The 16,928-nt window shown below is 44.6% G+C and overlaps 1 protein-coding gene across 6 annotated transcripts in view; it reads left to right on the top strand.

Annotated features, from left to right (window-relative positions):
- The window catches only part of rbfox2 (RNA binding fox-1 homolog 2), a 40,978-nt gene that overhangs the window by 4,897 nt on the left and 19,153 nt on the right, over positions 1 to 16,928 (top strand). For 5 of the 6 annotated variants that reach the window (XM_006787348.3, XM_035906214.2, XM_006787347.3 and 2 more), the window contains exon 2: positions 4,670 to 4,720. In XM_006787348.3, coding sequence (XP_006787411.1) covers positions 4,670 to 4,720 — 51 coding nt within the window. Of the gene's footprint in view, positions 1 to 4,669; positions 4,721 to 6,486; positions 7,191 to 16,928 lie in introns of those variants that run through there. The other variant, XM_006787349.3, reaches the window with a different exon arrangement.

The raw sequence follows: 16,928 nt of genomic DNA, 5'->3' as shown, positions 1-16,928 counted from the left end.
AATGACTGAATGCTCAGCTAACGAGGGCAAATAAAGCCAGTGAAAGGAAGAAAAAAAAGAAAAAGGGAAGAAGATGCTGAGTGCTTTCAGCAGTATGAGTTCAGAGAAATTAGCTACTGATTTCCTGCCTCTGCCGTTGCCCTTCTCCGATTTTAAATGAGCGTGCTGCTCTCCCCGCCAACCGAACAACACACAATCAGTCTGCATTGCATTCCAGTGCAGCACCGGGGAAGTCCTGCATTTTTCAGGGTGACAGAGGATTCATAACGGCACCCTGCGTCTTCAGCTCTGGTCAGATTTTGGGAATTGTCGAGAGTAGCTTGTCGGCTTCAATATCCATCTGGCCTGCTGCTGAGCGGCCCGTGTTTTGTTGTCACTCTGCGTAGGAACCGGGGCTCTCTCTAACCTAATAAGGTCCTGCCTGGGGCGACAGCTCTGAGGACAAATGACTTGACTAGGACGTTAATGTAGGTGGATCACCCTGCTGTACTTTCATCTCAGCCCCTGCACTGAAATGGTATGAAAATGTCAGCAAGAAAAATGTTCTCTTGCAGCCGGTGGAGAATATTTGTTTAGTTTTTGGAACCCTGATTTTCTGTGATGAATTGCAAGGAGAAATCTCTCGACTGATTCGTGTTGAAGACCGGCGGTGTTTTGAGACTTGGCTTTGGGGGGAAATTTGATGTTGCTACAGTGTACTTATCCTTATATTAACTTCAGTCTGGAGACTTTGCAGCATTTCTAGTGTTGATGGTGTGTAACAGTGTATCAGTTCATGCTTATTTGAAAGGTAGACATCAGTCTCAGTGTTCGAGAATTTCCCAAAATGGAGCTATTATTGTCTTGTATTACCCAGTTTTTGCATAATATAATATCTTGGGGTGATTTTTAATCGTAGTACTAAAAAGTTATTAGCTACCAAATTGTGCAGTTAGGGGATTTACCAGGATTTCTGGCTTTGGATGGGGTGTAGTGTTATATTGATGTTTATTTAAACATTGCTCTTCAATCTCTATTTGCAAACTGCACAAAACTGTGCTATTATGGTCTTTTTCCCTATTAATAAATCATTATATATAATAGTGTATAGTATGAATATTAATGACTTTCAACCACCAATAATAAAATGTTTAGTGTTAGATAATAAATTGTGATTCTTTGAGTAGCTAGAAACATAATTTTTTTTAATGAAATAAGTTATTACATCTTAAATCCAACATGCAGATTGTTACTGGGTCTTCTCTCTGTTCCTGTTAGTTAAAGTGAAGAAGATTGAATCACCTTTACCTGAATGAATGAATACTGCTTTAGCCAAAAGAGAAAAAAAAAAGTAGGTGAAGCAGATTTATGAAACAATTGACCTTTTTCTCTTTTCTTCTTGTTTCCATATTTTTCCTCCTAACTGCTTTGATCTTTTGCTCATACCGAGGCTGCTAGCTCGTGGCTAGCTCTGAGTTCTGGATAGCTTTAGCTTTAGCCACTTTCCCTTTGCTAGCTTCTTTAAAATGTCCATTTTCAGTTGAGTGAGGGTGATTTATGACCCCGATTAGGTTTGTTGCTACAAACAAATCTATTCAGACTTGCCAAAGTAAGCCGTGGCTTCTCTTCTGGTTTGCTTTGGCAAACTTTGTGTCTTTGCTTACAGTAAGGAGCTTCAACACTAATGATATTTTGGCATGTGAATGTGAGTTTACGTTTGACTTTTTCCCTGCCCTGCAGTGTGTGTGTGTGTTGTGCGTGCATGAAACGGACCAGCTTGTAATCAGACAAATGTGAGGCTGACCGGTCGGTCACCGGTCAGAGCTAGGAGCGCTGGATATCAGCCAATTCCGCTCCCTGGCTGGTTGATCCGCGCATCTCTAGTTTGATTTTTTATTTTTTTTTATTGGTACACTTAGTAAATTAATTGGGAAACCATTTGAGCATTACACCCTGGGCATAGGGCTGAAAAATGTGATGATTTTTTGTAGTTTTTGTGTAACATTTCTTAAATACAGTACATAAAAGAGATGTATGGGTCCGGTTATTGCTACTCAGTCTTCCCATCAGGCTCCATCCTTTTACAGTGCCCCATACTTTAGAAGTTTAACTGCCGTTTAGAGTGAAGTCTGACATATTAAATGTAAAAATGGGGCCAGCAGCCACAATGTCATCAACATTGGTTCCAAAAATCCAATACTGGTCTCTGGTTTCACTGGAATGAAGGGATAATGCAGATTAATCATTATGGGCAATTATGTGGTGCCGTAAATAATTACATACAAATGTTAATTCTCTCTCTATCAGATCTGAAATAAATTGGGGGATCCAAATCACAATTGTGTTCTGCGGTTTCATTATGTAGCATGTGATACAGCAGCTGATGCTGCTTCATGATTATCTTCATGCCAGAAGGGTCGAAGCAGCCTCCAAAACCCCCCCAGTGATTCCAACCAGCGTACCCTCAAAGAAGCACGTGTAGGTTTACTGTGTGAGGTATACCGAGGGGAAAATAAACTTTAGATCATCTGGCCAACAGTTTGGAGGCTTAGCACATAAGTGCTTTGTGGAAGAAGTGGATTCACATCCTCTCGAGTGTATGCAGTGCCCTGCTTTGCAGTTAGGTAGGATGACTCTCAGAGTAGTGAAATGTAGTTCCTATTTTCCTCCTCCTCATCAGAACAGCAGCGGTCCCAAGGCGCGATAGGAATAGACACGAGTCTTGTGACCAAATTAGACATCCCACACGTGCTAAACAATCACACACACACCTACCCCACCTGTATTTTTTTTTTTGAAGAGCGGTATCAGGGTTCATGTGTACAGTGGGATACTTCTGCTGAGTGAAGGAGAAACCTGGAGGTAACTGAGCCTCTCATCCTGTGCTTCCTTTCAGATTTAATTATTACAGGACTGCTCCCGTCTCCCCTCCACCTCCTGCAAGCTGGTCTCTCTCCCCTCTCCTCCCCCTCCTCCCCATCTTTGCCATCTGTTGACTTCAGGTCATTTTGCTACTTTCTCGTGATTGCTCACCCGGTCTTCCCCTGCAGTTTCTTCTGTTGTTTTAGCTCCCCGCCCCCTCCCCAGAAAAAAAGTCATTACCATCACCATCCCCGGAACGAGTCAGCGCACCTTTATTGACTACCTGAAGTACAGAGTTTTTTATTTTCTCATGTTCGGTGCAAGTGGCCGCGGTGTTGAGTGACACTGAGATACACTCATCCTGAGCTGACTCCAGTGCACTGCCCCCCTCCCCCGCTCATCCCGCTCAGTTGCTTAAGGAAATTAAGCACATGACTCCACTCGTGTATGAGTCATTGTCTTTGCTCCCTCCATCCCCCCCACTTTTTTCTTTGCTGCCCATTTCCTGTTGAATTTCCAGTCCTTCCCTATTTTCCTGCTCATACGTTTCCAGATGTTTGCCTGTGAGAGCGCCGCCCTCACTGTGACGCAGCGTGCCCGTTCCATGAATCTCGTCCGTCCCCATACCTTCAGTGTTTTTTTATTTTTTTGTGTTTAGAGTTTGGCCTCACCGTAAAGTAAGGTTCATACTTTATTCATGTTATTCAAGCCTCTAAGAGGTGATTCATTATTTAGAGCTTCTACCTCCCAAAGCCAGTTCACTAAGTACATTTTTGGCTCTGAGATAGACTCGCGCAAGCTGCATTTTTCAATCACGAAGACGCTTCCTGCTCCCTCCTCCTCAACCGAGCCTCTTACATTTGGAAATGTTGTGCTTAGTTTTAGTGAAACGGCCCCATGGGGTCCAGAGTTAGATGGCTACAGTATTAATCAGGCGAACTCAAGCTGTGAAGCGCACAGAGCAAAGTGTTCCCCCTGGGTACAGAGCAGACGAGGGACATTGGTTCCAGATGAAAGGAAGATCAGAGGGGGAAGGACAGCGGGAGGAGGGAGAAGCTGGGTTGTTTTCTAATCTAGTGATATGAAGTCAGAGACAGGCAAATCTGTTTTTTTTCTCCCTTCAAAGTGTGTTGTAATTGCTGTGAAAAGCGCCTCCATTTAATGGAATACATTAGCATAAAAGCTGGAACACGGTATTATGAGAGTGAATAAAGTGAGTTACAAACTATTTTAGGGAGTAGAGGAATGATTTATGTTTAATATTTGGCCATAAACAAATTATTTTTTTTGTCTCCTCTGCATCTTGTGTTACTGTAATTACTCACCAGATGTTTGATGTATCCGCTGCTGCTTTGCACAGCCAGAACATTGAGAGGGATGTGTTGGAGATTGCATCAGGGCTCATGATCGCATTTCACACCGATGGGCTTCATGCTCGCTGACACTCCTGACCTATTTATGATTTAAGAGCCGCGGTGACACTCATTCTTTCTCTCCCGTCTTTCATCTACTGCTCGCATGATCTCACTCGCCCCCGTTATCACGGCTTTGCAAGCAGACAAAAGATCCACTGGGTGGAAAACTCTGGAGGAGACTGACTTGGGAGATAGCAGGAGTGTGTCACAGAACAGAGTTAATTTGATTAGGAGTCAGAAACGGCACGCAGCTGTAAAGTCAAACATGGAGGCAACAGCTTAGTGGGCATAAAAACAGAAGGAAAAAAGTCTGAGTGAATAACAATGAAGCATGAAAATGTTTTTAAGCGACTTGTCCCTTTTCTTTACAAATTTCTGACCATGTTTCCGAAAAATCTGCTCCTCTCTTTCAGAACAACGACCCCTTGACGCTCAGCTATCACGGATACCCGTCTCATAGTCAGGTAAGAGGAAAAACATGTGCCAAAATCCACGTTGTGTAATGTGGCCTCATTCCACTCCTTCCATTTATACAGTATTCAGATAACATTAATATGGCTCAGTGTAGCTCTTCAAACCACAAGGTGGGGGTGTAGATTATAAATTAGCAGTCGTGTAGTAAAAGACACGCCTCCACAACCCTCCAGTATTACCCTCCACCCACTTTCCTTTCTGTTCCCAATAATGCACACTTAGTAATCATCTTTCAGATGGCAAATCCAACTTGTTCTTTCTCTTTTAGCACCTTTAAACATGCTGATGTTATAGTTTTCTGCCCACAAACACGCACTCACAAAAAAGGCTCGACTGCATTGCATCTTGTTTGTGTTTATGTGTGTGTGCGTGTAAGACTACAGCATGTTTGCCCATCTTTGTATTAGCCTGCTGATTGTGTTATTAGACTGCTCAGTTTATGTGGTTAATCCTTAGATCATCCTCCGTTCATCCACTCATCCTCTCATGTTCTGCCCGTAATCTCCTCATCCCTCGCACTCCGTGGTGCCCGGCAACCTCCGGCTGCTTATCTGCACTTTATCTGTCTTCACTTGAATGCTTTTATTTGCCCCAGTATGAGAATGGGCTTTTTTTTTTTTAGTACTGCTAAGTGGGTATTGCAGAAGCCTGGAAGTCAAACAGACAGTTTTGATTTCACTCTTAATCTTACTTTCCAAGTGATGATGTTTTAAAGTTTCGACTTGTCTGAACAGCCTCTTGTTGGGATCGAAAGAAGTCATTCAAGGACTGCTTGGGGGCTTGGAGGTGTGATTTGGCCTCTGACCAGGAGGGGGGAAAAATGACAGAGAGGAAGAAAACAATGCCGGGCAGCGGAGGCTTCCACAACACTGAGGTGCTAAACTGTCAGCAGCAGTGTGAGAATGATGTGATCAAAGACTCCTGGAAGGAAGAGCCTGGAGAGTAGCAGAAGCCCCAAGTGTGAAGGGGAAGACAAGCTCTTTGCAGATGGAGTATGAAACTTGGCAGGCTGTCTATTGAAGTAGTTTTCAAACTTTTTTTATATAAAGTAAAATCATCAGGTAATGGCTTGGCATGGTATTTGTCACCCGGTGCGCAAACCTGTGCCGCGCTGGAGTTCTGCATTTGAGCAAAGGATTCACGTGCAGTGTGCTGTGCTGAAGATTAATGCCACTTCATTACTCGCGTAGTCGATGGTCGTTATTCAAGAAACGATGGCGATTTGTTCGGCTGGTGCTGGCATCTTTTCTTGCATCTTTGATGAGCCTTCCTGCTCAGGGCGTGTTTGGTGTTTGGTGCCCCCAGTGGTGTCGTTTTCTTCTGAGAAAAATCTGCTCAATGCTTCAATATGTTTAGCTGTAATGATGCTATCTTTAGCTCTCTGCTGGACGCGGATTACCGTGGGGGTTTGGGAGCTGAAACCAGGTTGATACATATTTTTAAAAATGCAGCGAGCGCGAAGCCAAAACAATGATCTAAAAGATGCTAAAATGCTTTGTAAACCTAAGGGGAGCTGCAGAGCTTACACCGCCGTGGCTTCATCCTCCTTGTTTTTATAGAAATATCGTCAGACACAGCTTTAAGTTGAATGTGATAACAGCCAGACTTGGGCCATGTTGGCGGTGTTATGAAAAACGCTGCTCGGTATGACCTAGTATCGTTGCAGTCGTGACTTTTGCAGAAAAAAAATGACTGATGTGTAAAATTACCGGCTCATTTGCGTAACAAGGTGCGTGTCTGAGAGAGAGAGAGAAGAAAAGACGTCTATTGCTCTCTCCCAGTGGTGCCAGCAGCCCCAGTTAACTCACCTACATGGAGAAAGAGAATAGAAGGAGAGAGAGAGTGAGGAGAGAAGAGGAGAGGAGGACTGCGACATGAGAGGAAAGCAGAGGGGAGGGGAAAGTTTGCAGGTGTGACAGAGGCAGAGAAGTAGGAAGGGGGAGGCGTTAGGCTATCTGGGTGAGATAGGAGGAGAGGAGGAGGACCGGAGAAGAGACAGAAGAGATGAGCAGGCAAGGGCACAGCAGCAAAACAGAAGGCTGGGGGTAGAGGGAAAGCAAAGGAGCGAGTGGGAGAGGGAAAGAAAAGACTGAGTGGGAGTCGGGGAGAGAGAGAGAGAGAGAGAGATAGATAGAGGGGAAGGGGGGGTTGAAAGAAAAGAAAAGCAAGCAAGTAAGCAAGTGAGGGAGAGTGACAGGGACAGAAGCCAGGAGAGGAGGAGGAGGAGGTGGGGAGGGGATTGGCAGGGCAGACAGAGCGAGCGGGGGCAGAGAGAGGGAGATTTTGAATCTGTGAGACAGACAAGAGAGACTGAGCTGGTGAGGTGACACAGGCTCGGCGAGGGAGAGAAAGCGAGGCAGCGTGAGAAGAGGAAAGGAGAGAGAGGAGAGAGGAGCGACGACAGTTTGAGTTGTTGCACAGAATACGATGATGGGACTGTACTATCCTAACGTGCTGTCGGTGAGTGTTTATCCCCGTATCTTTTCATATCCTCCTCCGCCTGCGTGCACGGCCGCTGCATCCCCTCGTCGGCGCTCGGGCTCGGCCGTACGCGAAACGGCATCAGAACGGGCTGTCATCGAGCATTAAATGTTAATTAACTACTAACAGACGAGGAGTCTACTTGACCCGATCGCTAGAGGTCCAGTCAGAGAGCATTTCGGGCTCTTGTCAGGACTCAGCAGCTACTTGCTACGAGTGGGATATAAACACTGGAAGTAGTGTAGCAGGCGTTGATGACAGCGAGATACAGGCTGGAGATCGTATCTCCACAATTATGATTCGTTATGCCGAGCTGCACGAGCGGCAGTGTGTTATTGTACGCTGTTATTGTGGCATCTGTCCCCCCCCCAACCCTGCCAAGAGCTAGAAGTGCACGCAGTTTGAACATCAAGGGCTGCCACTGCCAGAAACTGCGCTCAGCCATGTATTATGTATGGTCAGGAGAATCTTATGTGAGCATACAGTACAGCGTGTCAGCTGGATGTAGCGGTTCAGTGGCGCTATTTCTGCTAGTCAACTATTTCGATATATCTGAAGCAGGAGAGTGGAAGCAGAGAGGGAATTGGAGGGGGGGAGGAGAGGTAAGTGGAAAACTCTTTCTTCTTTATTGGCCCTGCAGCTGTCTCTGTACATCGCTCCAGCCTGTGAGCGAAAGAGACAGGTGTCCACAGAACAGTTGTCCCTGCCCTTGTGTTTTTTTTTTCCTTTTTTTATTGCTCGTTCTTTCTCTCTCGTTCTCCCTTCTGCATCTCTTCTATTCAGCTAACAACACCTCCTCACTGTAATTTCTGTGTCACACATTTCACAAACACACACACAAGCTCGAGCACACAGTGGGCTGCAAAGTTGGTGCATGAAGTGTCATGTTCATATCATTACATTTCAATTGGTGTGAGTCAGTATGAGTGTGTGTGTGCTTCTCTTTCAGCTGTACCTTGGATTCCTGCTCTCTTTACTGTTTGACCTCTTTTCTCCCTTCTCTCGCTCTCCCCGGGGCCCTGGCAGCTGTTATCTCAATGTTTTCCTTTAAGAGCCCCTGGAAGAGAGGGGGATGGGGTTTGAAGGGAGAGAGGGAGAGAAGGGGAGAAGGAATGGGAGCATGAGGAGAAGATTTTTAAAAAAAATTTAGGGTGATGGGACACCCCACGCTTCCCCACCGCAGTCAAGGAAGCTCATAGGTGAGGGAGCAGAACAGACACGGGCGAGCAGCATGAAAATCACATATTGTAGGTCAACTAGAGGCGGCTAGTTTGCTCAGTGACGCAATTTCAGTGTGTAAAGCTGACTTTGCAGTTATGTCCATATGTGAGTGTTCCGAATTTGTTTACAGCGGGGGTAATTTATCAGCTCCTTGATGGCGCTGCTTTTGCTAATTTTATTTATTTTTTTCATTTTTTTTAAATTGTCTCTTTCTCCTGCGAGAGAGTTGAGAGCAGCAGATCGGGTGCAGAAGAAATATTTTCTCAAGCCCCACCTAAGCGTGTGCCCTGAGGCAAGGGAGAGACGCCTACCTGCTGCAAAAGCTATGCGCAGCCTGCCACGCTTGCACAAACTGGAAACGGGTCGTGAGGATTCACCCCCCCACACACTGGCACGCCTCCACCTCCCAAATCTTGTTATTGATTCTTTGCAGGGGTAACAATGGTGGTCGTTAACTGATCCCGATGAACCGTGTTGCCGTGGCAACTTGGATGAGTCACTCATTTTGCGCTGATTGTTAGGTGGTTCGAGGCATGAGGCAAAATGTTGATGGGGAACCTTTTGTGATGTAAACACCTTTCTGGACGGGGGTAAATCTTGAGCGGGCCTCCTCCTCCTCCTCCAGCTGTGTGCTTCCCTTAACTGCTCTAAAAGTGCTCAGCGTGAGGCATCAGTGCAGCTTTAACAAAAAAAAGGAAAAAGGCAGGGGTTGCCCTTCCTGACTCTTTAGGCGGTGCAGTTGACAGTGACAACACCGTCCTACAGCTGGCTTGCGTATGTTTTTAAACCACACTGGACAACCAGGCGATTAGTGCAGAGCCCTCGCTGAGCGTCAAACAGGACAAACTAGTTTCAGGGTCATGTTTAATGTATTGAAAGAAGCGTATTCATGTTGGGTTAATACATATCTGTCTGCAGGTTTGTATGCTCACCTGCCTGTGTGTTTGTCTGGGATGGCGTGTGGATTCTAATGTGGAATAAATGTGAACAAATAATGTCATCATCCTTTTTGTTTTCGGGTGTTTATCTTTCATAAAATGCCGCAGTGGTGCTGAACGGACCATATATGCAGCTACTGAGGAGATGACAGGGGAAAGTCGGGGTTGTGCGTGTGTGTGTGTGCATGCGTGCACGCGCAAATGCATGTTCCTGTGCACATGTATGAGGCTGGGGAGTCTCCCAGAAATGGCGTGCGAGGAAGGGGAGACCCTACAAGGAAAAGGATGGGGGTGGATTAGGAGGGGTTTGTTTGACAAGCACACATGTTACCCTATAAGGAGATGGAGGAGAGAATGGAAGGAGGAGCCTGGATCGCGCTGATATCCTGTTGCTATGAGGCAAATGAGCTTGATTGACATGTGTGGGGGCGGGACGTATGCGAGGGTCCCGTCTGGATTTTATGAAGCGTAAAGAAGTGAAGCGCACAGCAGAGAGAGTGGGAGGAAAGGGAGAACAGCAGCAGAGAGGAAGAGCGAGTGAAGGGAGGAGGGGGGAACTGATGGAGGAGGGGTTGATGTTGGATGGAATAATTTAACAAGAGGGTGTCTCCTGGCTCATCGGTATGCCACAGGCATGTTGTAAAACGTTTCTCCAGCTGTTTGCAGCTTGGGTAACAGCAGCGCAGACTCGGAAGCCAAGATCTGAGCTGAACACCGAACTTCACCACTTAATCCGATTATTGTGCCAAAATACGAGCTGCTGCTAACAACATGAATCACGTTTTCCATAGTCAAGTCTGTTGAATTAGGCATTAGCGTTATGGCCGGAAGCCAGAGAAAGTACGATTCTGAAACGTCATTATTCATGTGAAATGACCCACTGATGCCCCCGTTAGCTTTTAACCACACTTCCTCTCCTCTCTCCTTTGCTCTTCTCCTTGTCTCCTCGAGTAGCGTAGTGAGACTGCCGCAGACGGACACATTTTATAACATGCCTCCTCAGACACACTTGCTGCTGCTAACTGACCCGAAAGTAAGCCAGCTACAGCTACCGCTCTGAGTCACTGGCTTTGCCTGGCCAACGCATGCACTTTCACAACCCTTAAAATCCCTTAAAACACCGGGAGCGTACACCGAGACAAGCGCAAGACATGCACACAAACAAAATGTACACAAACCTTGAGTGCTGACACAAATGAACAGCCTACAGTTTGCTTGTGCACAGGGCAGCACTTCTCCAAGAATGCCCTCCTCCTCTGCCTTTGTGTTCCTCCTCTTATCCTGCTATCTGTGTGCATTTATTCAGTAGATGCTTTTATCCTGATTCGAATCACAAAGGCCACTCGCAGTCAGCAAAAGGCCCCAAAGCCTTACAGAGGGAGGGGAGGGAGACGAGGAGGGGGGCACATACTGTTTTTGGAGATACAGGGTTGTTAACACAGCGCATCAGGTATAGAGAGGCCCGTTGAGATGCTGCAAAAATGGATCTCCTCTGAAAAGGCCAATCGTCAAACACAAATACAAGGTTGTTTTTGGCTTGCATTCCCGCTTCTATTTTGGGTCTGGCAGAAGGAGCGGCAACAGCCGGGGTTGTCCATTCTCCTGCGAGGCTGTAGTCTGTGCATGAGCAACAACAATGAGGAGAAGAGAAGAACCGACAGAGTTGTGATCGGGGGTCTGTGTCAGAAAATAACTTAAAGAGACTTCGACTCTAACCACAAATTTCTTATTTTCAGTCCCAGAAAAAGCTCCCAGTCTTCCTTGCTAAGAGCTAAATATAATTGAACACGGGGATTTTAATCCAGAGAAGCTAGAAATGTGAATCAGAGCTGATCTTGAGGTTTATCTTCAAAACTACCAGTGGAGACTGGAGTCAGTAAGTTTGAACTATTACATTTATTTCAGCACAGCTCATTCATTCACTGTTTTCTTGAATTTGCCTTAAAGTTTAGATTATTTAGCCTGATAAGGACAAAACGCACATGACAGCAACTGTATGTGAAAACATGGGTTGCTGTTGATGTTTATTAATACTCAGATCCAGAGAGATCTTGTTCACTACCTTCCTCTACTACCTTTACTTTGTTTTTTCTTTGTTTTTTAGTGATTAGAGCTGCAACACAATCGTCCTCAACCAGAATTATTCCGATGATCTGTCCAATATTGGCTGCTATAACTTATTTGTTCCATAGGTGCGACTGTTTGCTTATCAATGAAGAAATGCTTCCTCATTGATCAGTCTCTTAGGCATCTAAAGGTTCATAGAGATTGCTACATTAATGCATTCTTAATGTGATTTTATGCCGTGCCGAGGATGAATCCTGCATATTTACAGATCTATTTCTCTGTCAATGGTGACATTCGTCAACTGGTCTATGAAATGAACTGGTTCCAGTATCTTTGATATCGATGATACAGCTGATTCAGGGTTGGTATAGAAAACCTGTGAGGAAGCTGGTGAGGCTCACAGGGTCACAGAGTTTATGTTCCTCCTCCTTTCAGAAAAAGATCAAAGAATTGAAGTCGTCATCTCTAAATCTGCCTCCTGGTTCATACCTCTACTCAGTGGTTTGTGCTGCTGAAATTACATATGTATATTGCTGCAATCGGAAATTGAGGCTTAAAGCGTGCGCTGTTAACATCCAAGTCACTATCATTCTGTCTAAGTTGCATCACAACTTGTCAAGTCCAAGACTGACTCATCTGTAGTCGAGTGAGATGTGTCATGAGTCATCAATGTTGGGACTCAAGTACGACAGCAGTAAAGCGGTGATGAACAGTAGGAGGGTGGGTTTCCCATCAAATTGGACAAAAGATGGACTTTTATTGCATTTATTCATGTAAGCCTACATCAGGGGGATCCCGCAGTTAAAAAAATCTTCCTTTTGACCTTTTTTGCTTATATGTTAATTTTCAAGTTTTTTTTAAATTCATTCCATTGAAGGTCTTTAATTTGCAGTAAGATAGAAATATAAAATAAATGATAGCTTTAGAGTTTAAATAAAAGCAGAGCTGTCAGTGTATTCACTCAGTGCAGCTTGTTGGACAGTGGAAAAGCATCTGAAGGTGGGAGGGGAGGCGTGGAGGTGCTTTGAGCTCAGCGTTAATAACATGGCGATATTTATAAACAAATATCTGCTCATTTTATTTTAACCTTTGCTTTTTACTTGTATGAATATGCAGAATCTTTTGGGAAGTGGAGCGGGAAGCCTTCTGGTTTCTGTTTGTAGCCCGGTTAACACTAGTTGGAACACAAACAGTTGCTTTTGAGCAGGCTTTGTTTGCACGCAGGTAAACAGTCCCAATGAAAGGCACAAGAGAGACTGCATTTTTGAAAATGCAGCCTCCAAATCACCAGCTATCATCTAATGCCAATTTTGTTTTTAATTAGTTTTAAAAATGTATCTCAAACAATGACTGCCAGATGGAAGAGGAAGTCTTGGCCCGGGTCATCAGAGCAGAAGACAAGCCAGTACGTTCTCTGACTGACGACATGGTAACACGTAACGTTTACCGTTTTCACCGTTTTCACCGTTTTCACCGTTTTTAATTTAGCCTGTTAGCTAAATAGCAAATATTTGGCAGTCAGAGCACAGAACTGCATTATGATGCGGTGATGCCACTAAATCAAAAGTGAAAGAGATCATTAAAATTTAATGGCGCCGCATTTAATAGTGGCTGAAATAGTTAAAAGGTTTCCCTCATTGCCACAAAATGTTGCCAGCCTATTGTCCCCTTTCAGCTTTTCCCGTTTCACCGCTTCACCCAATCTGGGGTCATCAACTTTCCTTTTCGAAGGAAGACACGGGAGCGGGTCGAGTTTCTCTCTCTTTCTGTTTGCCACCCAGGTTAGCTCCTACCTGGTGACCCAGAATTGCTTGCTCCACCTACTCTCATATTCACCTCCGCAAATGCATTTAATCTAGGATGGGTTTATGCAAAGTGAGGTCATTCAGTGTGTCACTTAACATGTCTGTTTTTTTCCCAGCTGCAGTTAAAAGCTTGATCTAAACTAGCTAATTTCCACATCTCTGCTCTCTCCTCTTTTTTTTTCTGAATTGAGCAAATGTAATGAATTCAGGATCTCTCATCAGAGGATTGCAGCTAATGTTCACATTATTGCCACCAGTGATGTAACAGAGTGTTGTTTCTTTTCCCCACAACAAGGAGAAAATGCATGTTTTGTTCACTAATTGGAGCATAAAATCATAACGGCTAATAACAGAAACCAAATTAATGAGAGGGTGAAGTAATGCAGGAAAAGAGATGCAGCAGTTCATTTCTCTTTATTTATTCTGGGAACTTGGAAGAGCTGAGATTTTGCAAACCTGCACCTCTAAAAGCATGCATCCTGAAACCCTGGCAGGTTATAATAATCACAGGAACAATCTGTGCAAATCACAAGCACGGCTCGCCAAGGTGTAAGGTGTTTGCGCTGCGACGTGAAACTTAGGACACGGAGGCGAGGATGTTGAGGAGCGCTATCTTGTATCAAAATCTTAATTTGGGTGCTTGTGGGCGAGATTGGAAGAGGTTCATACAGCTGCAGAGTTTAGATGAGCGGACACAGCTGCTATCTGAAAACGTGAATGAAGTTAAACTTGGACACTGTGGTCAGTAATCTGGTGGCTGTATTGCTCAAGTGGCAGCCACTGAAGATGAGGATCGCGGTTTCTGTTTTGCCCGAGGTGGTGACTCTTCACCTGCCAGGCGAGCTGCGGGGATGTGTGCGCGCAGCGAAATGGTGTGGCAGCGGCGCTTCGGGGCAAGGCTCACAGTGTTGAGATGAGCGATAAACATGCATTTTAGTGCCCGTTATCGGTGAGCGAGAGCCAGGGAGATGGCGGGATTTCTGTTTGTAATTACACTCCTGAAATCACAAAAGGCAGAACGCGGCTGCAGCCTTTAACGGACGAGTTCAAAGCATTCCTCTTAAAGCGTCTGGTTCTGTCTGCCTTTTCACCTCACGATGGCAGGAAAGACAAGTATAGGTGCGATGCAAAGAATTTTCTGCACCAGGAATCTTCTAGTAAATGATTAGATGAATAATTATATCATTATTTTGTTGTTCTTTAAAAAGGCAGCTTAAAACTCATGTGTTCAGACAGACACTGTGTTGTTTTTCTTCATTCATGTGTGTCCACTTTGCCTTTGGCGTGGGCAGGATTTGATTAAATTACCTCTGTAAAGCAATTTGTGACCATTCCTTGTCTCAAAAAGTGCTATAAAAATGAACTTTACTCATTTACTTACCGACTTGTGAGTTCCGGTATATCAGACATGATTATTCTTAAGTTTTAGACCCCGCTTTGCTTTTAGAGCTGCATAAATTCTTTGTGGCATCGATTCAGCGAGGTGCTGGAAACATTCCTCTGAGATTTTGGTCCTCACTGGCATGAAGGAATCGTGCAGCTCATGAAGCCATTTTTCTTTTTCTTTTTTTTCTCCTTTTGCCCGTTCCCCCACATCTCAAGGGTGCTCGATTGGATTGAGATGTGGAGACTGTGGAGTATACTGAGGATACCACTGAGCCCATTCTCCTGCTGAAAATAGCCATTTGAAGATGGGTACACTGTCATTATAAAGGGATGGGCATGGTCACAAACAGCATGCGGTTCAAAGTGTACCATAAAAAAACACATCTGCAACACAATTACACCACCAACCTGAATCGTCGATACAAAGCAGGATGGATCCGTGCTTTTGTTTTGTTTATGCCAAATCCTGACCCGTCCGTCTGAGTGCTGCACCACAAATCGAGATTCATCGCGACCAGGCAACGTTTTGTCCCAATTTTTAGTGAACCCGTGCCACTCAATTTCCTGTTCCGAGATGACAGGAGCGGCACCCGGTGTGGTCGTCTTCTGCTGTGGGCCATCTGCTTCCATATTCTTTGTGCTGTGTTCGGCGATGCTCATCTGCATATTGGTGGTTATTTGAGTTGCTGCCACGTTTCTGTAAGCTCAAACCACTCTGGCTGTTTGTCTCTGGCCTCTCCAGTCAACAAAGCATTTTCGCCCAGAGAACTGCCACTCACTGGATTTATACCCCACCCCCACCCCCACCCCCTCCGTTCTGTATAAACCCTGGAGATGGCTGCATGTGAAAATCTCAGTAGATCAGCAGTTTGTCAAACCAGCCTGTCTGGCACCAATGGCCATGCCACTTTCAAAGTCACCTAAATCACCTTTCCTCCTCATTCTCATACTTGGTTTTAACTTCGTAGGAGTCTCCCGACCAATGCTGCCTGACTCAATCCATTGAGGTTGTATATAGGTACATACAGGAACGAATTTCTTTGAAGTGTGATGGGCGGCATTTTCCTTTTGATAACAAAGCATTTCAAGGACGATGCTTCTGACTGATAAAATGTCTTAAAAAAGAAGTCCAGGAAGAAATCATTAGATTGATGTTTATAGTAAATGTACACAAATCTATGTTCTGTATTTAGAGTTATCCAATAGAAAAAATACTTAAGTTGTTACGTTTAACAAATTCCAGCTTTATTTGCTTAAGTTTGTCTGCTTGTTACACGGCAGAGTTTCTCTCTCACTGCTCGCTGGGAGCAGCTCAGCTGAAGCTGTTCTCGTGTCACAATATCGATGTGATCCGTGTCGACCGCGTGCATCCACCGGTTTGTTACTGAGTCGAGGGGCCGGACTACAGTGTCACAGGTGTGACGCTGAGAAAGGTCAAAAGCTGGGAGACAGATGGCATGCTCGCAAACGCACACACAAACACACACGCACACATACGTACATACTCACCCTCCCACACACTTCTAACACTCCCAAAGGGACAGTGATCTATTGTGCAGCTCAGATGGGCATCGCTGCAGCCTGTCACTCACACACACACACAGACACACACACACACTCACTCACACAACCACTTGAAGTGAGTATAGCCAAGCAGATGTCAGGTAGGTTCAACTGAGTCTATTTAGAAGTGATATAATGCCGATGGGGGGGCGACATTGTAACTTCTTTTACTAATTAATTATTGTATTACTGTCTTTGCGAGTCTGTCTTACATTAGTACTATTTCTAATAAAGCAATGATGATGATGATTGTAGTAATTAGTTGTTACAGTCAAATGAGAAGAACAAAGCGGTTAGAAAGACACAGCAAAGGAGAATAGGCTGAACAAAAAAAGCTACACAATGGGTGCTACTCCGGGTTTCTAGATATCGTCATCATTTGTATCTATTGTGATTTATAAATGTATAATTTACTTTTTATGATTTTTTTTTCTGGTGCCGGTATCAGGTTTTTTAGTTCTCATTTTCTGGTACATTTTAATGTCATATGTGCCTTATGTATTAGGTGTGGTGAAAAAAATATTGAGAGTTGGTAGAGTTTTTTGTATTTTAAATCAGGGCTAACATGCTAACGTGGCTCACGCCAGATTAATGATGATGGTCAACTGGATTTTGGCAATCAGCGTGATCTCTGCAACCACTTGAATGCATTACCACAACAGTTTTGTACATTCCTGGTCCCCAGTAGATGAATTTTACCACTAAAAATTTGATTTCATTCGGTTTGATTTGTATAG

This window comes from Neolamprologus brichardi, chromosome 6, assembly GCF_056152115.1.
Source record: "Neolamprologus brichardi isolate AB-2024 chromosome 6, ASM5615211v1, whole genome shotgun sequence".
Lineage (NCBI taxonomy): Eukaryota > Metazoa > Chordata > Actinopteri > Cichliformes > Cichlidae > Neolamprologus > Neolamprologus brichardi.
This window is presented reverse-complemented; position numbering and strand designations above follow the sequence as displayed.